Source organism: Hydra vulgaris, chromosome 08 (assembly GCF_038396675.1).
Source record: "Hydra vulgaris chromosome 08, alternate assembly HydraT2T_AEP".
Lineage (NCBI taxonomy): Eukaryota > Metazoa > Cnidaria > Hydrozoa > Anthoathecata > Hydridae > Hydra > Hydra vulgaris.
This window is the reverse complement of record NC_088927.1, coordinates 13,710,446-13,737,385: the sequence shown is the minus strand read 5'-3', so window position 1 is coordinate 13,737,385 and position 26,940 is coordinate 13,710,446. Positions and strand designations below refer to the sequence as shown.

At 26.9% G+C, this 26,940-nt stretch overlaps 1 protein-coding gene across 1 annotated transcript; it reads left to right on the top strand.

Annotated features, from left to right (window-relative positions):
* On the top strand, positions 1–26,826 carry LOC100202242 (nuclear distribution protein nudE-like 1). The gene is made up of 8 exons (XM_065803120.1): positions 1–162; positions 6,968–7,121; positions 14,074–14,222; positions 14,399–14,535; positions 16,601–16,878; positions 22,077–22,180; positions 22,417–22,477; positions 26,534–26,826. Exons 1-8 carry the CDS (start codon positions 65–67, stop codon positions 26,534–26,536), a joined length of 984 nt encoding a protein of 327 aa, XP_065659192.1. The 5' UTR covers positions 1–64; the 3' UTR covers positions 26,537–26,826.
* Positions 26,827–26,940: the final 114 nt, after the last annotated feature.

Below are 26,940 nucleotides of genomic sequence, written 5' to 3'. Positions count from 1 at the left end.
TTTTTAGAATTACTGATATATTTTATATAAATAAAACATTGTTTATTTCACATGATATAATAGTATGGTTTTGCGACAAAGTGATTCTGAACCACCATGTTTTACAGACCCTAAAGAAGAAGCATTATACTGGAAAGAATTAGCTCAAAATTATATACAAAAGTAAGAACTGTTAAAATTCATCTCTTATAAAAGTGTTATTTTATATTATATTTTATATATTATTTATTTTTTATGCAATTAGTATAAGTTTGAAGTTAAACCTCGTATTATATTGATTTCTTATCAAGCATGTAAAATAACACAGGTCAACAAAAAAAAAATTTTTTCTGTTGCCGAGCAAATAATTTGTTTTTTTATAGCATTTCTTATTTTGATTCCAATTATGCAACTAATTTTTTACCATCAAGTTGTAAGTTATTTGGGTTCAAATCTTTAGTATTTGGGGCAAAGCCCCTAATATTGTCGAAAAAAAAGTTCAAAAGTATATCAACCTAGGTCTCAAAAAAAGCGTATTTTTATAGACATTTTAGAAAACATAAATTTTTTTTTTTAAGTTTATTGACAAAAAAATTGTGAAAATATGCTAAAGACTTTTGAAAAAATTTTATTAAAATGTTTTTCAGCAATAATGCAAAAAAATTTATTTTTATTACAAACTAATGACATTTTAAAAATCTCTATGAAAATACGCTTTTTTTGAGATCCAGGTTGGCATACTTTTGAATTTTTTTTGTGTGACAATATTAGGGATTTTACTCCAAATGCTAAAGATTTGAACCCAAATATCTTTACAACTTGACATGATGGTGAAAATTGAGTTGCATATTTGAAATCAAAATGAGAAATGCTATGCAAAAAACAAATTGTTTGCTCAGCAATGAAAAATATATATTCTTTTGTTGACTTGTGTAATCTCTTAGAAACACCCAACACCTAAATAGCTTGAAGTATATCTTTAACTATTTTAAAATAGTTTAAAAAAAATGCTATTTTTAATAATAATTTTGATAAAAAATTGATTAAAATGAGGGTAAAACTAAACAGTGGGGAAAACTGAACACTTATGAAAATTTTTTTAATTTTGATTAATTGCTGTTTTAAAAAATGTTTTAAAATAATTTTAGTTTATTATGGAGAATTTTGTGGTCTATCTAATAACATAAAAGTAAAAAAATTTAAATTAATAATTTTTGTATCAAACTCAAAAGATTCAGAATAAGTATTTTTTTTTAATTTTTACTATAATACTGACAAAAATTTTGGAAATAAAATAATATTAAAGTAAAAAGATATATTTATAGTAAAAGTTACGCTGATTAAGAATCCTTTTTCAAAAATGAATTTGTTATTTCCTGAAAAAAGTTATTATGGAATTACAGAAAAGTCATATTTTTTGGATTAAACTGAACGCTAATAATTTTCACACTTAGCTATTTTTCACATAGTTAAATAACTTTTTAGCTCTATTAATATTAATCTTTTTCTATCATTATTATTCCTTATTCTTTGCTATAATTTATTTATAGCAATTTGTTGTGCATATCTAAATCAATTCAAAGTACATATCTAAATAAATCAATTAACAAAATTAAAATTAATTCAAAATGCCAAAACATCTACACAAAAAAAATAAACTAAAAAAAAAATACTCTGAGGAGCAAATTAGCATGGCTGTTGGAAGAATAAATAGCAATGAAATAAGTTTATACAAAGCGTCTCAAATATATAATATTCCAAAAGTAGTGCGGTGGAATAAATATTGGTAAAAATTCTGGCAAAATTATCAGATTTGGGTTTTGGTAGAACACAAAGCTAAACCATAAATATTATTGCCAGTTATTTCAAAAGTTACAAATCAAATAAGTTTATTTTAAAATGACTGACCTTGAAAAAACTAGTGTTATTATTATATTAATAGATGGAGAAACACAATTAGGCATTAGTGATGCAAGCAACATATCAACACTGAGAGCAGCATTTTGCACTAAAGAACTTGTAGCAAAATATTTCCAAAAATGTGAAAAGTAATTTCTTAAAGCAAATATTAATGAAAATGTTTTGTGCAATTTATGAAATTTTAACAAAATCAGGTTTTTTGGTGACCAAGGCAGTCAATTATTTATAGATGTGGTGCTAAATGCCAATTAAAGTGGTTGATAATAATGATAAAATAAATTATACAGTTGGTAATTGCATCAATGCAGCTGGAACCGTAATCCCACTATTTATAATATTTGTTCTTAAATATATAAACAATAAAAAATATACAACTTAAATATGCAACTAAATGTGATTTTTTATTTTAATTGCAGCTTTGCAACTAAACATTTTTTATTAAAAAAAAATTAGAGAGTAACAAATAAAAAAATTATATTAATTTATTTACTTTATTTATTAAAACTTTATTACTTTATCAGTGATTTTGTTGTGAAATCAAAGATTATTTTTTTAAACACCATTTATTAAAGTTATATTGCTGTATATACTATTTATTAAAAAATAATCAGTGTGCTTTAACTGCTTTATAAAAAAAAGTTTATTGTACGTTTTGTGCAAATTTTTGATTCAGCCTCAGAGCTGGAATTGTAAATATGTTCTAAAAAGGAATTGTAAATGTGTTCTGAAATGTTTTGGAAGGCAAACTAAAAAGATAGTTGCAATAAAAATGAGCTAATTTTAAATTTAGATATTGAAAAATATTTAGTACTATTTTTAAATAAATTTGACAGTTAAACCCTAGATTAAATTTAATTTTATTAAACTTAAATATATTTTTTAATCCGAATTAAGTTATATATTCTTTTATATCAAAATTAAATTATATTTATTTATTATCAGAATAAAATTATATATTTTTATTAAATTAATTTAAGATTAAATCATATATTTTTTATCAGAATTAAATTATATTTTTATTATGATTTTTGCTTCAAACTTAAAGTGTTAGTGTTTTTACGAGCAAAAAAATCAATCATTACAATAAGATAAAAATAAAAACCAAATCATAGTATCATAATATAAATTAAAACTTAACTTTTTTTATTTTATTATTAATTTCATTTTTTATTATTAAATAGAATTTAAATTGAATTTTTTGTTATTGTAATCAAAAGTTTTATGAATATTCTTGTGCTTGTAAGATGATAAATAAAAATTTTTATGAAAAAATGCCAAAAATTGTGGAATGAAAATGAAGAAAATGAAAATTGTAAATGGTTTGCAGATGAATGTACAAATTGCAAAAATTGGATTTGTCAAAGATGTTTACCTTAAAATTATAAAAATGCAGAAGAATTTGATTATACAAAAAAATTTTTTTTTTTTTTTGATTCTTTTATAGCTTTATATAATTTATTATTTAATATTTATATCGGCATTTATAATATTAAAGTTCTGTCTTACCAAACCAAAAACCTGTTGTAGTTTAGAATAACTTATACTATACAGTCAACAAGTTTTTAGCCACTTGTATAGTTAAAGTTTAATCTCAAGCACTACAAAAAAAAATCAGTGACTGTTACGCAAACAAAATTTTCAACAATTGCATTTTGTAAGCAAAAAAAGGTCAATCGTAAGCTCAAACTTTGTCTTTTTTATACCATGTATTAGAAACAAATTTTTTAATATTTCTGAACAATATCTAAAAATAGAGAAAAGAAAGTAATTTATCTTCATGATAAAATTATACTTTTGCCAGAGACTTAAATTGCTTTCATTAAACACTTTAGGGAAATGTATGGGCAGCAATTAGTTGTTTGGTTTGGTTAACTATTTAAAAAAGTTAATTATTTAAATTTAAACAAAAATTAAGTTTTAAAATTGTGCACGCTAGCCTACAAATATTCACGGTAAATTACAAAAAGAGGCTGTAGATGTTTGCAAATGAATGTTGAGACGAACGTCTATTTTTGTAAAAATAAAAAAATTTGTTAATCTGCAATAATCATCAACCAACCTGTAAAATCTGATTATTGATTGTGGTAGCGAGAAATACATAACTTAGTAATATAACGGCTTGTATACACATATATAAAAAAGTATAATACATTATTGTTTGTGTAAAATTTGCTAAATAACATACCTGGTAATGAATGTTTAATTGTAATTGTTATAAATAAATATATGTTCTTGTCTTTTAAACAACTATTAAACAGTTTTGTTCTTAAACATGATCATTTAGATCATTAAAATATACATTTCAACATTTTCTAATGACCTTAATTTATAAGAGCATAATAGTTTTGAAACTGCATATATATTTATTATATAATTTATATATATATATATATATATATATATATATATATATATATATATATATATATATATATATATATATATATATATATATATATATATAGGGGAAAGGCGCCTATGATGGCATAGCGCCTATGATGGCATACCGGTCATATTTCCATTAAAATTGGTTTTGGTAAAAAAATTATTAGACCTACATGACTATACTGACTTTACATTAGTTATAGTGAAAAAAGGTCCCTTGTGCACAAATATTGTTTTTATAATCAACAAAAATCGATTTTGGGATGTGCTGTTGTAGTTTTATTTCCTTCATATATTTAAGATTGTGATTTTACTATTAACTGTGCAGAAATGAAATTTTCATGCATTTTATATTCAAGTTTTGTGCATTTAATGGAATAGTTACTTTAATTTTATCTTTTGAACAAAGCAGACAGAGCTTGTTTTAATGAAAATGATTACTTTTACCCATGATGGCATACTGACGAGTTGGGGGTGTTGAAATATTGACGAGTTGGGAAAACCTTTTTTTTTTATAAGAAAAACTTTTTTTTAAGTAAAGTTAAAAGAAAGCGATGCTCCAACTTTTTTTTTTGGTCCAAAAAATACGTAAAACGCAATATATTCAATGCGCATGCGCAAAATTTTTACAATAAGAATAACTTATAAAAAAAATAAAACTGATGAAAACTCCCAAGGTAATTATTGTTCTAGATATAACAAGGGATGTATCCATATCAAAACTTTTATTATTGGTCTTCAGGATACTGAATAATGAAGCTTCAAAGTTAAGTATGCCATCATAGGCGCCTTTCCCCTATATATATATATATATATATATATATATATATATATATATATATATATATATATATATATATATATATATATATATATATATATATATATATATATATATATATATATATACATATATATATATATATATATATATATATATATATATATATATATATATATATATATATATATATATATATAAATATGTTGGAGCAACTTTACTTTTTAGTTTTAAGGAGGTTATAGCTTTTTTTTGATACAAGTAAATAAAAACAAATATTTTTAAGATAACAGTATTCTAAACATAGAAAAAATGAGTTTTGTTAAATAGATTTGTTAAAGGTTAGAAAACAGTTATAAAGTTTTAGTTATAAGGTCCAAACAACATTCCTACAAACATTCTTATAAATTTTAACTATGAATTTTCAAATATTTCTTCTAAACTTTTTAATATCTCATTTGTGAATGGAACATTTTCTGTTATTTTGAAATTATCTTGTGTTATTCCAATATTTAATAATAGCTTTAAAAAACTTTTCTGTATTAACCATTGGCTTATTTCTCTTTTATCTAACATTAGTTAACTCCTTGAAAAGTTTATTTTAGAATTTCTTTTCTCAACTCCTTTAACTGTTTAAATAAATTTCAATATAGATTTTGATCAAAGTATACTACTTGCCACATAGTGATAAGTATAACTGAAAAAATCAGAAAAGCTCATGAAACTTGTTATTTTGTTTGTGGTGTTGTTATTGATTTACAAAAAGCTTTTGATACCCTTGATTGTAACGTTTTGATTTCTAAGGAGCATTATGTTTTCGATTTTTTTCTCAATAATTTGTCATTTTGATATCATAAAATATTCTAGTGAGAACATATCAAGTTTTTTTGTATGACGTTTTTAGTATGACAGTTGTTGTTAAAATATAAATTACTAACCGTTAAATCAGATCATTTTTCCCAAAACATTATATTTTAAGGGCCACAAATATTTTATTAGTTTAAATGTAAATAAATCATATATTAATATTTTATATATTATTAATGGTAAGTACATTTAGGGCAAGGCAGATTTGAATTTTCAATCAACTGAGGGTTTTAGTTTTAATTTAAGCTTTAGTCTATAGTATTAGGAGTATGCATTGAAAATGAGAGTTCTCATTGAGACTCATAATTATGCAGGTATATATCCTATGATGCTGAAATAAATTTTACGTGTGAGCTAAAACCCAAGGATGCTAATATTGGTCCAATTTCAACTTCCGGAGTGTAAAGATGCCATTTTAATACAAAATTTTAAACATGAGTGAGTTTGTGCCTACAAAACCGTTTTTGCTTGGAATTTTTTTACATTACTTCTACCAAAAGATAATAGCAGAATATTAGTAAAAACATACGATGACAATTTTCAGAACAAGTATGGATCCAAAACTCATTCTTGCATGACTCGCCATTCAGCAAATCACACCCATTTACTGTATCTGTCCATACATGTCCAAAAATTTTTATTTGTCTAGTGCCTGCACATTAGGCCTTTGGAACTCTTTCCTATCTTTTTGTTTTCCTGACTCATACAATCTTCAACTTTTCTAGTCTTCTTTCTACCATTTCCTTGTTCTTTAACTCTATCTTTGTTTTCTAGTAACTGCCAACTTAATAGTGGTTGCTTGCAACCTTGTTGGACTGAATCAGAATTAAAAAAAATTAAGTTGTATTAAATTTATCATATCAATAATAATTATTTTTATTATTATTTAATAATTAATAATAATAATAATTAATAATAATAATAACAATAATAATATATTATTACAATTTTTGTTATAATAAAAATAGTAATAGTAATAATAATAACAATAATAATAGTAATAGTAAATATAGTTGTTATTATTATTATTTTTAGGCTGCAAGATGTGAAAGATGAATTTGATGAGTTTCAAGAAGGAAGTCGAGAGCTAGAAGCTGAGCTTGATGCTCAACTTGAGCAATATGAACAGCGTGTTAAAGATCTTCTCAGTACAAAAACTTTAATTCTGGAAGAAAATGAAATTTTAAAGGTTGATTTTTACTTTATGTTTTATTATAAAAATTGTTAAATAAAGTAACTATATAGTTATATATACTTTAACAGTTTAATTCAATGATTAGCAATGCATAAAAATACTTTTCTTAAAAACTTTTAAGTCTTTTAGAGGCTTTCAAGTCATGAAGGAAACTTTCCTTGTAAAAAAATAAAAAGCTGATATAAAACTCCTAATTTTATTGTCGGTAAGGATATAAAAATATTTTGATTAAGCAAAATAATTTTTTTTTTTTTTAATCAAAACATTAGGGCATCAAGAAAGGATCATCAAATTAAATCAAAGGCATCAAATACCATTATTAATAATATTATTAATAATATTAAATTATTATTATTATTATTAATATAATTATTAAAAAGTTCATCAAATACCAAGACAGGCTGTATTCATATCTTAAGTAAGACCTTATAAAATAAACTTAGAGTTAATTAGATTTACTAAAACAATTTATTTGTTGAGAAATTATTTTTAATGCCATATTGTTTTTTACAAAGGAAAATTTTGATTTGTTGATGTTTCTTTCAAAAGAAATCTATTTATAGTTTATTTTAATTGATATTTTAATATACACTGTTAAAAAATTCACCGTAGATTCAACAGAGAATGTCCGGCAGCAAAGTGACAGCACTTTCTCCGTAAAAATTAACGGTTTCCATAGTTTCTATTTTCCATGAAAGCAATGGAAAAAGTCTGTAAAAAAATACAGAACTTTCTTTTTATAATTCACGGGTTCCATATTTCATTTTTTCCGTACAATTTAATGGAGAATGTCAGGCAGCAAAGTGGCAGCATTTTCTCCATAAAGTTTACAGTTTCTGTATTTTATTTTTTTCATTTAATTTATCAAAAAAACTCCGTTAATTCAGCAAATAGACAGTTACTTAACTCATTTTATAGAGTTTACGCTAAAGTCAAAAATAAATGAATAAAATTTATATGTTGTTATAAAAATGTAATTCAACTGTAAAGAAACTACTTGTATTTTAAATGATTAAAAATTATAATATAATACACATCAAGTAATAATAGTTATAATAAATATAAAAAAATTATATTATATTATAGTAGTTATTATATATATTATATTTTATATATTATGATAATGTTATTGATTATTTTAATGTTTATGATGACAAATGATATTTTATTATGACAAATTATGCTATATTATAAAAGTTATTATATATATTGTATTATAATAGTTATAATAAACATAAACAAAATGTATTTTGATTTATTGATGTTCTGTTCCACTCAAACAGCGCTAGTTCGTTTACAATACTTAAAACTTTTGGGTGCGGTCCGGTTTACCAGTTTTTTTCAATTTAATTTCCTTTTTCAGAATTCATTTTTGTGATACATCTAAATAATAATTAGATCAGATTAATAAGTCATTATTTACATTAAAAAAAAGTAATGTTGAAAAAAGTTGAAACCGAAACCAAGGCATGAACCTAAGAAAAACTTTCAATAGTAGTATTTTATTTTAAGAGTTATAATCAAAATTAATCAATATATATAACTACAAATAAATAATTAAATAATAATTTAACAATTATTAACATCAAAATTTCGCCCACAAAGACGAGTTCAGCTCTCTAAATAGCATCATAACCCTTTAGCAAACCAAGGGTAAGTGATTTTTAGAAGAATGAAGGATATTAGAGAGAAAGTTAGAAGTCAAGTTAGAAAGTTGGCATAGAGACAGAGGACAGTATTGCACTAGGTGTTAGAATGTGCAACTTATGTTCAATATCAAGCTCACTTGATAGGAACCCTTGTTATGTATAAAGTTTTACATAATTTATGTAAATTTTATATATATATATATATATATATATATATATATATATATATATATATATATATATATATATATATATATATATATATATATATATATATATATATATATATATATATATATATATATATATATATATATATATATATATATATATGGCAAGCAACAAAAAGTAATAATATAGAAAGTGACCAAAAAATAAATATAACAAAAATGAGAATAATATCTATAAAAAAAAGCCAGACTAATAATAAAAAAGGAAAAAGTGAATGAGCTGAGTTTAGAGATAATGAATGAATGAGATAACACAACGTTTAACGATCAGAAGGGTGAAAATAAAAAAGAAAACAAAAAGGATACATTTAAATTTTAAAAGACAAAAAAATATGAACTCACTTGAATAATAGCAGCAAATGTAAATGCAACAATAATCAATATCAATAATCAATATTAATGATGCACAAAATAACATGACTGTATAAACAAAAATAGAAATACTCAACAATATAAACAATTCACAAAAATACTCGACAATATAAACAATTCAAACAATATAAATTATTAAAACTTAAAAATTGTTGTTGTTTTTTGTTTTCTTTTGATAACTTATTAAAGTTTTTTACTTTCAAAAGTCTCAAGAACATTTTTTCTTTTAACTTTGCTTTTGGTTGTTCTGTTTATTTAACATTTTTATTAAATTTATATTCTTTAAAATTTTCATTGTTTTAGTTTTTTGTAAATCTTCTATTCTAAACAATTTTTATATTTTATTTTCATTTTTTCTTTTTTATATATTTTAGCTTTTTGCCATTAAAATAATACTTCCTCCATTTGTGATGTCATTGCCATATATATATATATATATATATATATATATATATATATATATATATATATATATATATATATATATATATATATATATATATATATATATATATATATATATATATTACAAAACAAATAAATAATCTTAAGTAAATTGTCACTGTCAATTGCAAATTCAATAAAAACTTGACTTATTAGTAACTTATGTTTTATTTATTTATAATGCTATAAAATCCTTTTCTTATGAATTGAATTTTCTAAAGTTTATCTTGTTTAGTGTTTCTTTTATATACTATAAATACTAAATAATATGAACTTTAAAAAATTCAATACATAAGAAAAGATTTTTATACCATATAAATCCTATATAATATAGGAAACTAATTTTCAGAAGTAGTTCCAGTAAAACAAATATAAATATATTAAAATCTCTAACTTGAAAATATATACGTGTATAATTTTTCCTTGTTAAAAAGAACTATGGTCCTCAATAAATTAGGCTATACTAAAGTATACTAAAATATACAGTAAAGTCCGCAAATTAAAGTTACAGAACTTCTCCTTATCGTAAATACGGAGAAAATCATGTAAAATGATGTGATTATTTCAAAAGTCTTAAAAGTATAGGTAAAAGACCGTAATTTATTGAAAACGGATTTTTTCCGTAACATAACAATGGAAAAGGCTGATAAATACTACGGAGTTTTATTACAGTGTAGGGCAATACCGTGAGAAAGAGAAAAAAAAAAATTAGGAGGACACACAGTAACCTCAATAAACTTTTTTTTAACTATTTAAGAATACTTTTAAGCAAAAAAATTATTTAAAAAGATCATTTTATCATACCATAGCTTTGTTTTAAAGTTGAAAGGGTTATATAAACGTTTTTTGACGTTTTTATATAGTCCTGTTGTGAAGCATTGAAAAAGGTTTCTATACAGTGTTTTTAAGTAACTATTACTTTTAAGTTTAACTTAAAGACAAAATTAAACATCTAGAATAGTATTTATAAATACGAACTCCAACTATGTATAGAAAAAGAATATATTTATCAAATTAATGCGTTACGACCGTCACAAAAAAAAGTTGAGAAATTTTTTCTAGGATTTGTATCAGACTTAATAAAACTAAAAATGTAATAAAAGTAAAGATACTGGTATAAGTTTTATGATCGTTTCAATTTTTTTTTCAAGAGAGCTTCAGATAATAGTATCAAGATGTAACAAAGTACGTTATGACCATCACGCTATGTTTGTTTTTCCATAACGACTTCTTGACTTTTGAATGAAAAGTTTAAGCGCAAACAATTTTATTATTGAAACCAAGTTAAAGATCAATTTCTTTTCATTTTCAGTTTGTTTACTCATATTGCTAAGCTTGTTAAAGTATTTCTTATTTCTTTTTTAAAATGAAGAAAACTTTTTTTAGTTTATTTCTTTTTTAAAATATAAATCACTTATTTCAAATAATTAATGTAAAGAAATAAACACTTTTAACATGAAGAAAACTTTTTTTAGTTAAAATGTTTTTTTATAGTGCATATAGTATTTTATAGTGCATTATAGTATTTTTGCAATGTTTTTGTTCATTTGATTTCGCTTTTTTATTTTTAAAATTCATGTGTTTTTTTTTATCATAACAGAACGTAAATCTCAAAGGAAAGCTATTATATTTAGTAACATTTTTTAAATGCCTCAGTCAGATGCTGAAAGATCAAAAGCTTATAAAGCAAAAAACAGAAAAGTGTTGTTGGAAAAAGAAAGAAAGAGAAGTTATCAAAGAAGACAGTTATTAACACCACTTTGAATGTTATGCCTAATAATTCTTATAAATGCAAATGTCAATGACAAAAGCATTAAACAAGTATTTAATTATATTTTTTAATGTTAGTGCTTTCGCATAATTTGGGTTTTCTTATATTAAATAAAAGTTTTGAGACAAAACAGGCTCTTTCAAAATCTCCAAATATTGCAGAGCTGTTAGGTGTTGGATATGGCTTATGCACTACTAAAGAAACCATGTGAGTTCACATCACATTAGAAGAAATTGAAAAAGTAAAAGCATTTTATGAAAAAGAAGATATATCAATAATGTCTCCTGGAAGAAAAGATTGCATTAAAATTAACAGAGAAAAGGTTTAAAGGCGCTATTTAGTTATGAATTTAAAGAAGCTGCATCAATTGTATCATGAAGAGAATGCTAGCAAAAATGTTAAATTAACTAAATTTTGTGAACTAAGGCCTAGATACATTCTTACATGCAAAGGCACACTACTTGAATCATGTGGTTGTGTTTATCACAGTAATTTTACTTATTTGTGTGCTGCTTTGGCAAGTAAAATACATTTTCCATTGTATTGCAATAAATGGTTAGAAAAATTTGTATTGTGTAAGCCATCTACATTCCAATGTTGGATAATAAAATGTTCTTTGTATAGTGATTGTAAATTATTTAAACTTGCTTTGCTAGAAAATGGAGACATGGATACATTCATCACCTATAGTTGGTGGATAAAAGATGATAATTGATGTGTACTCAGTGAACATAAAAAAACATAACAGAGGTCTATAAACATTTCTGCGAATATTTACCAGAGTTTACTGAGCATCATCTAGCTAAAAAGTTGCCCAATCTGAGCAATATTGCAGTCAAAAGAAAAATCTCGAACCAGACCAAATTTTGATTACTCACAAAACTATACATGTGGTTTAGGGTGTCCGAAAAAACAACATTTTTGAATAATATATGCAGAGACCCCCTTAATGTGTTCTATCTAATACAAAAACTCTAGATTTAAAATTTTTTTGAATAAAAAATATTTTAAAGGGTCCCTCAAGACCCTCGAATATTTAATGGGTCCCTAATATTTTCAAAAAAAAAATTTTTCAAAAATATGTCAACCTGGTACTTAAATGAAGCGAAATTATATAAAAATTTCAAAAATAATTTTTTTTTATTAGATTAGCTTTTGTATTAGATAGAACACTTTAAGGGGGTTTCTGCATATATTTTTCAATAATGTTGTTTTTTGGGACACCCTAATGTGGTTATCAGGATGCTGTTCAAGCTGCTTATTGGTCCCAGTTTACTATTACTTTGTTTACAGTTGTTATCTATCGTTACCAATTAGAGCCAAAATCAGTTGTAATAATATCCAATGATAATGATAAAACAAAGTGCTCCACTACTACTTACTTAAGTGAAATATTTGATCTCTATTGCATTGATTATATAAAAAAAGTTATATCATAGAGCGATGGTCCTTGCACTCAATTAAAAAAATCGTTACATGGCCAAATTCATATAACATTGCTCTGTGAAATATCATTTTCAATCAATAGAGTGGAGTTTTTTTGCTAACTCTCACGGTAAAGGAGCAGTTGATGGTGTAGGAGAATGATTGAAGCAATTTGTTTGGAACAGCATAAAATCTCGTGAAGCTATTGTCTTAAATTCTAAAGACTTCCTCTTAGCATCAAATGGGTGCAAAACTTATGTAAGGCTAATCAACACAGATGATTTTAATCTAAGGTGGGTCATTATAGCTGATCAAATTGAAGAAGCGAAAGCCATTAAAAACATTACCAAAATGCCTTTCTGGCAAGTAAAAAATGGAAAGTTTTTGATTTCAAAATTGTTGAATATTTTTTAAATTTCAAATTTAGCAAACCCAGTATGAAAAAACCATAATTGAGAACTTTGAAAATGTTATAAAGTTTATACTTTTACATAGTTTACATGGTTTTTATAATTATTAATCTTTTTTTTTTTTAACTGCGTTATTTTATTTGGTGTTTTTTAAAATTAGATTTTTTTTACGACCATCAAGGTTACGGACTGCCACAACAAAAAAACATAGAAATGCTTATAAAACATCAAGTAAAAACTATGAAATTCAGCATAAAATAACATCAATATGTGCTAAATACACACACTAAATGATTTTTTTTTTACCATGCCGTTTGCTGTAATTAGTCTGACAAAGTTGTTTTGTTCAGAAGTGGTAAAAAGTAAACGTCACGACCGTCACGATATGCAGAATTAATTTTTGAAAAAAATTAAGACTGTAACTTTTGCATACTTTTTGCATCCTGTAACTTTAGCATACTTTTTGCATCCTGTAACTTTTGCATACTAAATTATATAATAGTATTCCACATTTCTGTAAAGTTTCAAGTCATTTCCATTTTTTGTTCATTTTTAATAGCTTAATGAACATCAAATGTTTTTGTGGATTTCAGTCCGTTTTGTGTTAATAACTCCAAAACTTTATTTTTATATTTATATTGACAGCAAAAGTTGGAGAGCAGTCAGCGAGAATCTTACATTCAAATAACAAGTTTGCAAGACGAAAATAAGCAAATTAAATTAGCAAATGAAGAAATGACAAAATATATAAGAGAGCTGGAGCAGAGCAATGATGATTTAGAGAGAGCTAAAAGGTTAACTTTTAATTATACACTAAAAAATGTTTATATTTACATAAAAAGTTAAAATCATCTGCTATTAATTTACTCATTTGAATTGAACTATGTTAAAGGGTTACATTATGTCAAAAATTTAAAACCTTGTATATTGATTTGTTTTTTGTGTTTATATAAATTTTTTTATTTGGTAGAGCTACAATATGTTCACTGGAAGAGTTTGATAATCGCTTAAATACTGCAATAGAGAGAAATGCATTCTTAGAAAACGAGTTAGAGGAAAAAGAAGAACTAATGATTACTGTTCAACGACTTAAAGATGAAGCAAGAGGCATGTATATAAATTATAAATGTATAGATATATGTAGGGCTGTTAATGGGTTGGGTCTAGATCCATACCTGACCCCTTTAAACCAGCTCTTGGTTTTGTTATTATAAATCCAAAACCCACCAGACCCGTTAGATCGGTTAATCAAACTTGTTGTGTTGCATAGTCATTTAGTTTCACGCAACTAAATGACTATGCAAATAATTGTTCGTTTTGGCGACTTGACTATAGCTGGTAATGTTTTGAAAGTTTGAACATTTCAAAAATGCGCTGAAAAAACTTATCAAAACACAGCAAAAAAATCTTTATTTAAAATAAGAATAGAAAACTCAACAAAAAATATATAAAATAAACTTTACTAAAACTAAAACACAAAAATAACAATGGACGGCTCAGTTGGTCACTTTTTGCGATCATTGTGTCGCATAAACAAACAATATAACTCAACTAAAATAAAACTCAAAAAACTAAAATGCTTAAATAAATAGTTTATTTAAATCAAGTTTTTAATTAAATTAGGAATAATAAATTTATTTTTATATTCTTATGAAAAATTATTTAAAGTGATAATCATTTTTTTTAATGTTATTGTTTGAACTTGAAAAAAATTATAGAAATTTTATTTGAAAGATTAGCATTTATCATAACAAACACATAGTTATATGTATGAAAAATACAATGCATGTTGTTTATTAATATTTTATTTGATTAACATTTATCATTACGTAATTATATTTGAAAGATTAGCATTTATCATAACAATATTTAAAGATTAACATAATTAAATGTATAAAAAATACTATGCATGTTGTCTATTAATACTTTATATGAAAAACTAATTAATTTAAAAGCATGTCAATAATTTAAAAACATTTGTGTTGATCAAAGCTATTTAAATCAACAGCTGTTAAAAACATTTGTCATTTATTTTCAATGAAATTTTTTATTGTTTTCAGTGTATTAACTTCAATGATACCTACCTCATTAAAGAGACTATCATTGTCTAAAAATGCTGTTGTTTATAAACTCAAAATAATTTATACTATAATAAAAAATGCACACTTATATAATTTATATAAATTAAAAAAATTATATTTTTTTTATTTATATAAATTATATAAGTGTGCATTTTTTATTATAGTATATAATAAAAAATGCACACTTATATAAGCAACTTTTATTGACACTTCAAAAAAATATTATCAGTAATTTTTTACTTTATTTAAAAGTTAGTAAAGTTTAAAGTAAATAGTTAATAACGTTAGTATAGATAAAATTTTTGCTGTTAAATAATTCAAATGTGTAATTCAAAATCTTTTTTATTTAACGTATTTTTGAAATGTTAATTCAAAATTCCTTGTGTGTTCTACTTTTTTGCCAGTCAATGTTGCAGCACTCCTTGCTAGTTCTGCCTATTTGTCAGTTGATGTATGTACACCTCTTGTATGTTATACCTATTTGTCAGTCAGTGTAGCACTACTCCTTTTGTGTTCCACCTATTTTTTAGTTGATGTAGCAACACTACTTGCATGTTCTACATATTTTTTAGTCAATGTATGTACACTCCTTTTAAGTCATATCTATTTATCAGTGGATGTATTAAAAATAAAAACATTCTGAATGTTTTTATTTTTGTTAAAAAAACAATAACATTCTAGTCTATAAAGTTGAGGTTTTTAAAAAGATAATAAAATTTAATTAGTTTCCTTAATTTAATGGTTTTTACATAAAGTTAAAAATTTTTTTCCATTTTTCAACGCAAAAAGTAGAATATTTTAACAAGGAATTTTATTTTTAATATTTTATTATCTTTAAATTTTAAAATGATTTTGTATTTTGCCTTAATCACTTTTTCTGATAAAATAGAAATAATGCTCTTAACAAAACCTTCATGATAATGTATTTACACTTACTGTGCCTTACAAAAATATGATATATGTTCACTATGCTGTTTCTGTCCCTAAAAATTAGTATTTGTAAATTTAAAGTGCGTACCCTAAATGACTTAGTAGATAAAAGTTTAAAATCCTTTTTTTTTTTTACTTTCTTATTATGAATTTGTTAACAGATTTAAGAAGTGATTTGGCAATAACTTCTAACAACACATTGAGTGCGTCTAAAGCTAAAGTCACCGCAGCAAATCAATCATCTGTTGACAATGTCGATGGAAAAAATTTGTCTACTCCTAAAAAATCAGATAAAAGTGATCTTGAAAAAAATTATCCTAATAATGTATTGTTAACCAATTATGCAACACCTTTAATGAAAAATATATCTAACCCAATGACACCGTCAGCAAGAATTTCAGCTTTAAATATTGTCAGTGATTTACTTAGAAAAGTTGGGGTAAGTTGGTTTTTATTTTATTATTTATGTTATTAACATATTAAAGGTTTTTACTGATCCTCAATATTAGCAGATGCTTCATTCATTTATATTTTAATATAGTAAAAGTTTACGTTAATGAAAAAAATGTTCAACCTTTATGAGTTTTACATTTTATGCATTATTATTTTACTATATATATGTATATATATATATGTGTGTATATATATATATATATATATATATATATATATATATATATATATATTTTTTTTTTTTTTTTTTTTTTTTTTTTAAACATCTTCGCTTCCAACAAGGCTGCAAGCAGCCACTAATTAAAGTTGGAAGTTACTGTAAGAGAAAAGATGAAGGTTGTAGAGCAAGATAACGATTGACAGATGATTTAAAAGATTGCAAATTATATGAATCAGGAAAGCAAGATGAAGGAAGCGAATTCCAAAGAACTGATGTTCGAGGAAAAAAACTAGACGAATAAGTGTTTTTGGAGCACTTAGGAACAGTCACAGAAAAAGGATGACACTTAATTGAATGACGAGTAACACGAGAATGAATTTTAGTAGATGGCACAAGAGACGCTAGCTCTTTAGAGCAGTGCCCATTATAGTATTTGTAGAAAAGAGAAAGAGAAGCAACATTACGACGATGTGATAATGGTTGGAGGTTGGCTGCAAGAGCAGGTCCAACTATGTTTACAATGCGTTTTTGCACCTTGTCTAAAAGAGAAAGGACATCATTAGAAGATCCGCCCCAGATATGGCAACAGTATTCCATACAAGGCCGGATTTGAGATTTATAGAGATAGAGAATAGAATCCAGAGTAAGAAAGTGGCGAGCTCGATAAAGAGATGCAACCTTAGCAGATGCTAATTTTGCAACTGATTTGATATATGGTTTCCAAGAAAGATTGGAAGTAAGAGTTAATCCTAGAAGATGAAGAGTAGGTGACTCATCGAGTACATCACCGTTCATAAATATAGGAAGATCTAAATTATTGCGATAACGATTGGCTGAAAAAAATTGAGTTTTATCTGAATTAAAGTTCACCAGCCACTGTGAGCCCCATGCTGTAGCAGAAGTGAGATCCTTTTCAAGCTCAAATGCCCCATCCAGGCAATCAGAGGGTGTTGGTTTCTTATCACGACAAGAATAAATGGTAGTATCATCAGCAAACAATGCCACCTTAGATGTGAGAATATCTGGAAGATCGTTAATGTAAATTAAAAAGAGTATAGGGCCAAGGATAGAACCTTGAGGAACCCCTGAAGTTACAGAATAAGAAGAAGAGTGTTGTCCATCGAGGACAACTTTTATGCTACGATTGGAAAGGAAGGATTCAATGATCTTAAAGATGTTGCCGGATACACCATAAGAAGAAAGCTTATGGAGAAGACCAGCATGCCAAACTTTATCAAGCGCTTTTGAAATGTCAAGAGCGATGGCCTTAACCTCTCCACCTTCATCTAATGCACGATAAAACCTGTCAGTTATTACTGTTAGCAAATCAGCTGTAGAACGAGAAGATCGAAATCCATATTGATGGTCAGAAAGTAAGTTATTAGATTCAAGATGAGAAATTAAGTGTTTGTTAATTAAAGATTCAAAAACCTTGCTTATGATAGGAAGAAGACTTATGGGACGGTAGTTAGACGAATCAGATCGCTCCCCAGAATTTTTGAAGATAGGGATAATAGATGCGGCTTTCCAGCAGGCTGGAAAACAAGACTCTGATAAGCACTTGTTGAATAGTTTTGAGAGTATAGACGACAGCTCCGGAGAACACTTCTGCAAGACAATAACAGGTATGTTGTCTGGGCCACAAGCTGTAGAAGAGTCTAGGCAGGAGATCACTTTAGATACAGATGCTGGAGTGATATGAATGTCAAGCAATGGATCAACCTGTTTGTTGGCAATATCAGGTAGAACGCAATTAGTGGAGTCAAGAGATGATATTGATGAAAAGTTTTTAGCAAACAGTTCGGCTTTGTCTTTAGGTGAGGTGACAAAGTCTGAACCATACAAGAGAGGTGGAATTATAGATTTGCCCTTATTATTGATATTATTAAAGATTCTCCAGAAGTCACGAGAGCCTAATTTTTGAGATGAGATACGAGATTTCATGACCTGAGAATAGCGGGTTTTGGTGTAAGACAAAACCTTTTTACAGTTGTTTCTAGCAGTAATAAACAGACGTCTGTTTTCTGGAGAATTGTTTTGCTGATAAATATGGAAGTAACGGTTTCGATTGGCAATCGCAGCAGCACAGTGTGAGGAAAACCATGGAGGAGAGTGAGGCTTGACCTGGAATCGTCGAGAGGGAATAAAAGATTCCATGCCAGCCTGAATCCACGAAGTTATGTAAGAAGCACATTTGTCGACAGGAAGTTGAAAGATTTCTACCCAAGGGCCATCACGAAGAAAATCACGGAAAGAATCCCAGTCAGCTTTACTGTAGTTGTAAGAGGTTCGATAATAGGGGGATTCAGGTGATGAAGAAGAATGAGATATTAGTTTTAAAGAGATCAAACTGTGATCAGAAGCACCTAAGGGTGAATGTGGAGAAACTGAGCACTGACTAGGATCAGAAACAAGACATAAGTCAAGTAGAGAATGTAAATGATTCGGTTTGTCAGGAAAGCGAGTTGGAAAGTTGACTATTTGAGTTAGGGATTGAGAAAGGCAAAAGTTGTGGGCTTTAATGCCTGCAGAGTCACTGACACTAGAGCCAAGCCATTCAGAGTGGTGAGCATTAAAGTCACCGACAACAACTATATTAGCTGATGGATAAAGAGAGAGGGCTTGGTCAATATGATGGGAAATAACATCAAAAAGAGTGCAGTCTTGAGATGAAGGAGAGCGATATAGAACAAAGAGAAAGGCAATAGAGTGAAGTGGTGCTAAACGAAAGCACATGAAAGAATAGTCTGTGGATTCAAACCTAGTTTCACGACAAACAGGTGAATTCTTACGAATGTAAATGCCAAGGCCAAGCATGTGACTATTGGAGTCTTTACGAATCAGAGGAAGATAACCATCAACACTAAGATCACAAGATGAGACAGCTGAACTCAAATTAGTCTCACAAAGAGCAAGTAGGTCTGGTGAACTTTGCAAGAGATAAGACTCAACAGAAGAAAAGTTACTTCGAAGACCACGAATATTAGTGAATGATAGGTTTAGAGAACTTGGTGATGATGATGGTTTTTTGTGTTTTATAGTTTTTGGTACTTTATTCATTTTTAAATTGGTTTGAAGAACTTGACTCAAAGCATAGATAGTACTCAGAACACCGTTTAATAGCCCAAGCAATTGCCTCATTACTACTAATAAACCCTAAGCCGTAACAAAGGGCTCCAAATGTGGCCTCCGCAATGCACACCAAAAGTACAAACAGGGACACCATCCATGCGCAACATGGCACTGTTAATACTTTGATATTTTTCAGCTGTTGATGGAATCAGCCTCTCTGAGAGCTACCACAGAGTTCGGGAAACCTGACTACCAGCCGGCCTCAGAACCATAAAACTGAGTTTTAGAGCTGTACCCTCATAAGGAGATAATAGAATGAGTTGCCTAGTCGTAAAAACAGTGACACAAGCAAACCCATGCATTGAGTCAAGAAGATCCAGCATTCAACATCCTAAACTGGAAACAATGTATTAAAAATACATCTGCGCCAGCCTAATAGATGAAGAAGGGGTGCAAGGCTGGTCAACAGATAGAATCTGTTTACCCCTTAAGTCTTTGCCTAGGAGGCCTTCTACAAGACAGTAGCTGGGTGCATTTAACATCTGCCCAAGATGAGTATTTTTATCGAGACACCATCTCTAGCCTTTACTCAACCAAGAGCCCCAAGGCAGGGGGTGTTTTATATCGGAGTTGGCATCTCCTAGCCTTTGCCTAAAAAGGCGTATCCTACAAGGCAGCAGGACATGAAGCAGATTGTACTGGGTTACATGTTACCAGTAGCAGGATAACCTGATCTGACAAAAATATATATATATATATATATATATATATATATATATATATATATATATATATATATATATATATTAGATATATATATATATATATATATTAGGTTAAAATGTATATTTATTAAATGTATATAAATAAATACCAGCCTTCCCAACTATTTTCAGGCCATTTCTGTTAAAATAAAAGTTTCTCTTGCATGAAATTTATAAAAATTTTACATTGTAGTATTAAGAAAGCATGCATGATGGAGTGTAATCAGTGTTGTCAAAAGACTAAAACCAATTTTGAATTACTTAGCAATAAAGACTGAAGATAAGAAGGATTGTACTCAAAGTTTTTTAATTTTCAAGAGTTTAACTATCTTATGCTCTATTATGGTCTTGAACTTTTCTAATCTAGAAACACTTGAGTAGTTTTGAACTTTCCATACATTTTTTATTTGGGAAAATGGAAGTATCTTCTCTGTAGAGCATAAAAATGAATGTAACTCACCTTTGACTACTCATTGGCTGTTTGCCTTTTAGAATCTGTTTGTTCAGTTATTGATTATTTTCAATAAACTAAACTTAATAACAGTTTTTTCAAACAATGTTCATTTGCATATTTATTAACAATTACTTACTTTTATTCATTTGTTTTTAACTATTGCTATGTTTAAATAAAAGAACGGAACTTTTTTGGGTTTACAATATAGTTTTGTTTCAATTAAGTCACCAGCTTTTCCATAATTTTACAACATTTATCATGAAAGGTTTATGAGTTTAATTCTTCCATTTTCAGACATCTTTTTTATCTTGCACACAAACACTTTCAATAAAGTGTTTGAGTTGAAAATAAATGACCCTTATATTTAAAAAAAGAAATACAGTTAAAACATACAAAGAGAAATCAAAAAGCTGGACTCTTAATTTCATTATTAGGTTCTAGTTAGGTACATAACCATTAATCACAGATTACTGATGAAGTTGTTACTTAATTAAAATATGCAGATGAATTTGACAGGTACTAAGATTTCTAAAACCTTACAATAGTTAAGCTAGGGTAACCTTAGGATAGTTAGGTCAATTAAAATTAGAAAGCGCATCATACAAGTACATAATTTGTGTTACAACAATTATTTTTAAAGTGAGTTTAATGTTGCAACCCTTAAATAGGGTTTTTATTAGCCCCAATTTTTTTTTTAATTTCATATGCATAATTATCTTATGAAATATTGATAGGCTTTGGAATCTAAGCTGGCAAGTTGCAGAAATTTTGTACAAGACCACCCAAAAAATGGAAAATCTCAAAGCTTTATAAATACACCAATAACAGATACTCCAAGGTTTTAATTCATTTATTTAAGATTCATTTGTTGTACAATTGCTATATTGTTACAGATTTTATTCAGAATAAAATTTTTATTTCTTACAATTTTCAAAACATAGATTTTTTATTTGTTCTAGTCTAAAATATTCAAGGCTTTAATTTATGACTTTAAACACTTAAAACATATATAGTGAAGATGAATAAGAAAAGTAAAGCTGTGCAAACCTTTAAATATCTGTTTTTATTTTACAGAAGCACTCCTACAAAAACCATGATGACAAAAAATAGTAATCTTGTTGCTAATCTAGTTAAGGTAAGTAAAAAATGGTTAAAGCCATGTCTTATTTTTATAAGCCACTTTTTTTTCTTCTTAAAGTTTGTTAAAAAAGACATGTCTTTTTTAATAAAAAACACAGTTTATTAAAAAAGTTACAGTTTATTAAAAAAGACTTGTGTCTTTTTTAATTAATTGTAAAAAAAACAGTGCTTTAAAAAAGAAAGAAATTGCTTTAAAATTGTTTTAATTTTTTTCATATCTTTAATATTGATAAATATTCCTAATTGCTTAATTTTTTATTTATTTTTTTTGTTTGTTTAAAAGACAGTTACCCTAAAATTAACACATCACTAACAAGTTCATTGTTAACACTTCACCAACAAGTTCATTGTTAACATGTCACTAACAAAGTTGTTGTTAACAAACTTGTTATTAACATGTTAATTCTTACAAGTTCAAGTTCATTGTTAACACGTCACTAACGAGTTTATTGTTAACACGTCTCTAACAAGTTCATTGTTAACACATCACTAACAGTTCATTGTTAACACGTCACTAATAAGTTTATTGTTTACACGTCACAAACAAGTTCATTGTTAACATGTCACTATCAAGTTCATTGTTCATACATTACTAACAAGTTCATTGTTAACACATTACTAACAAGTTCATTGTTAACACATTACTAACAAGTTTATTGTTACTTTTTTGTTATTTGTTTTATTAAAGGCATACAAAAAATAGGAAAAAGATGTAAAAAAATAAAAAGTGTTAGGTTTTTATTTTATTTTCTTCTTAAACAAACTGTTTTACAAGTTCATATATTTAAACTAACAAAATAATAAACAATAAACTATATAAGGTTTACAGATTTTAGTCCAAAAGCAGTAATTAAAGTATCACTATGATGATCCAATTTATGAGGTTTCTAATAAAAACTCAAATTTATTTGGGTTTGGGTCGATAAAGATTTAAATTTAAGTCTAAATAAGGTTCATAAGTACCCAAAAAAAATTTAGAAATTTAAAGAATCTACAGATTCTTGTTAATTTGTTGAGTTATAGAAAAATGATGGTTAAGAAAGTCTGTAATTTTTTTACTGTCAAATTATGTTCATTTTCATTTTAAAAAAACATTGTTTAAAAGTGTTTTGTAAAAAAACTTTAGCTAATCTTAAAATAAAAATTGCTTAGTTTTATATTACATGCTATATTATAAGGAAAGATTATGTCCATGATAATCTGCTTAATGTGAAAATAATTTGTTTGATTCACATTTTATTAGAATTATGGAAAATTATACTAAAACTATGGACAGAGATCGTTGTGCATTATAATCATGATGAAACAGTTGTAGTAAATACACCACTACCATGTGGTAGTGGTGTAGTGGTAGAGCGCTCCCTTCATAAGCGAGAGGTTCCGAGTTCGATTCCCACCACGTCCCTGGTAGTACCACGCTCAACTTGTTTCTCCGCGCAGCGGCCTTGTTCGTCAAGGTTCGTGTTTCGGAGTTATAAAGTTGAGAGAGGGTGATAACCACAAGTAGCTTCCTCATCTGTAGTGGCCTTCTCGGCTTTGGGGAGGTGAATTATAAAAAAAAAAAAAAAAAAAGGATCCAATTTTGACCATGGTAGTATTAGCAGAAAAGAAGGCAACTTAAACTACCTACATTACCAATTTGTTTTAAACTGTGAAACAATCGAAATTTTGAGATAAAGTACAATGTTTAATATTCTGAGAAAAATAATGGGACATAGTGTCAGAAAATACTTTTTGGATTGATTTAAAAAAGTAAATCGTTAGTTAGAAAAACCAGCCCAAAAGTTAAAACAGTGTATCATACAAGATTAAATAGAAGATTTAAGTCGAGAATGGAATCAGTAGAAAGAGATGGCAAGTACAATAAAGAGAGACAATAGATTTTAACTTTGCAATGGATGGTTTCTCTTAAAGGTTAGTTTTGAAAGTAGTGTTGCCATGCATCAGTAAAGATACAACAATTATTTCAATAACTGTTAGGGGTACTGAGTTATGTTTCTGTTAAAATTCACCAGTCACTGCTGTTATAGAAGAAAAATCATGTTTAAAATTAGCTGCCTGATCTAAGCAATCAAAAAATGATGACCTTATTAAAGCAAATAGAGCCACCTTAGAGGTAAGACTATCACTTCTACAACGTACAACAGATTAACTCTTCTACAACCACTTGTTTTAGAAGAGTTTAAGTTCAAAGTAGCTTATTAAACGATTGATTTAGATGTCTAACAATGGGTTAACCTGTTTCTTTGGAATTACAGAAAGAGTGTCGTATTAGATAGATGAATATCAAGAGATGAATCAGTAGAAAAGATTTTTGCAAGTACCTTATCCTTCGGAGAAGTAATAAAATCAAATCCATGTATAAAAGATGGAATTTTTGACTTAAATTTTTTTTTAATTTCATTGTTTAAGATTTTCAGATCTTAATTTTGATCTGAATTTTGAGATAAAATGATCAAAATTTTGAGATTCTGAGAAAAGAAAAAATTTAGTATTCTGAGAAAAATTATGGAACATAGTGCTAGAAAATACTTTTTGGATTGATTTCTTGAAATGATAAAATTGCATTTATTCTCAATAGAGTAGTTCTTGTGAAAAGAGTTGTTCTTGTGAAGAGAGTTGTTCTTGTGAAGAGAGTTGTTCTTGTGAAGAGAGTTGTTCTTGTGAAGAGAGTTGTTCTTGTGAAAAAAAAAAAAAGATTACTGCTAGAAATAGCAGTTGCACAAGAAGGAGAAATATTATGGATGACAAGCGAGGTTTAACATAAAGCTAATGAAAAGTGATAAATGCTACTATGCCTGTCTGGATTCAGGATACATAGGAATTTTTATTGGAGAGACACATGAAATCAGGTCGAGGTCCATCATAAAGAAAATTATAAAAGGAATCCCAGCCAGCCATAAGCTATTGATAAAAATGTGATGTTAGGGGGAATCATGTAGCAGAAGTACAAAAAAGGTTTTAGTGAGATTTTAGAATTGTGTGAACCGCCAAGCAAGAACAAGGACACAATGCACAAGTATGACAAGACGCAAATAAAGAAAAGTGAGTGATTATAGTTTTAGAAAACGAGATGAAAAGTTAACTATCTGAGTTAGAAATGAAAAAGACAATAAACCTTTAGCTTTAGAACCAGCAGTGTCATTGGTATTAGAACCAAGCCAAGTGTGATGATAATAATGTCAACAATAACAATAATATTGGCTTAGGGATAAGGGCTAGGTCATTTTGATCAGAAATAACGTCAAAAAGTGCAGTCTTGAGAAGGAGAACGATAAAGAGCAAAGAGATGATTGAGTGAAGAAGTGCTAAATGAAAACACGTAAAATTAAAAAAAAGAATTGTCAGCGGATTTAAACCTTTTTTTACGACAAATGGGTAAGTTCATATGCCCAGGCTCAACCTGAGACTATTGGTCTTTATGAAGCTAAGGATATTTGCCATCTACACTAAGATTCAAAGTTAAAACAGCCGAATTTAAATAAGTTTCATAAAAGTTCAGTAGACCTGGTGAATTTTGCAAAAGGAAAGATTTTATGGATGAATTATTTGGAAGATCACGAATATTTATCAAAGATAGACAGTAACAATTTGGTGTTTATGATGATTTTTTGTGTTAAATATTTTTAGCCACCAGTTTCATTAACTTTTGCTCAACCAAGAGCCCTAAGGCATATTAGGTTTCACTTAATTTTTCATTGCTTTTGCTTAGAAAAGCGAATCCTATAAGTAGCAAATCTGGATTAGATGTTACCAATAGAATACTAATCTTGAGCTGATCTGAGTCGTAAATAAGTTTACAGTTTTATAAATTATGTCGATTATAATATCATTGCATTTGTTTTAAAATTTATTTCAATATTTTATTTTAAATTCTTTTGTAAAAAATGTGTAAAAGTGAAAAAATACAGTGAAATTGTGAAAAATACAGTGAAATTGTGAAAAAATACAGTGAAATTGTGAAAAAATACAGTGAAATTGTGATTTAGATAAAAGAGTAAAAATACTGTTTTGTTTATTAGATTTAAATTAAATTTTTTTTTTAATTTAGTGACACTAAAGTTTATCATGAGATGGTGAAATTACTGAAAAAAAATCTGTTTTCAAATTCTCAAGTTTCTCGTTCATACTGGTTGAGAGAAAGTCTTTTAACGACACAAGTTAATATTAATATAACACTAATGCTTTTGTCACGCCCTTATTTTTTGTAACATAAAACGTGAAAGTATTTTTTGTTGTTACCCGTTTAAAAACGGGCAAAACATAGAAGAACTTTTTAAAACACATTGCTATAAGCAATATAATTTTAAAATATTTAACATGCTATGTGTGTGAACAACTGAAGTTTAGTAGTTTTTGTTTTTTTTACCTAAAGGAGTTATAGACTTGAATACTTGTTTTGGTTATCCAAGAAAATTATAAGACGCGGCGTAAAAAATGAGGTTGTTTAAATTTATT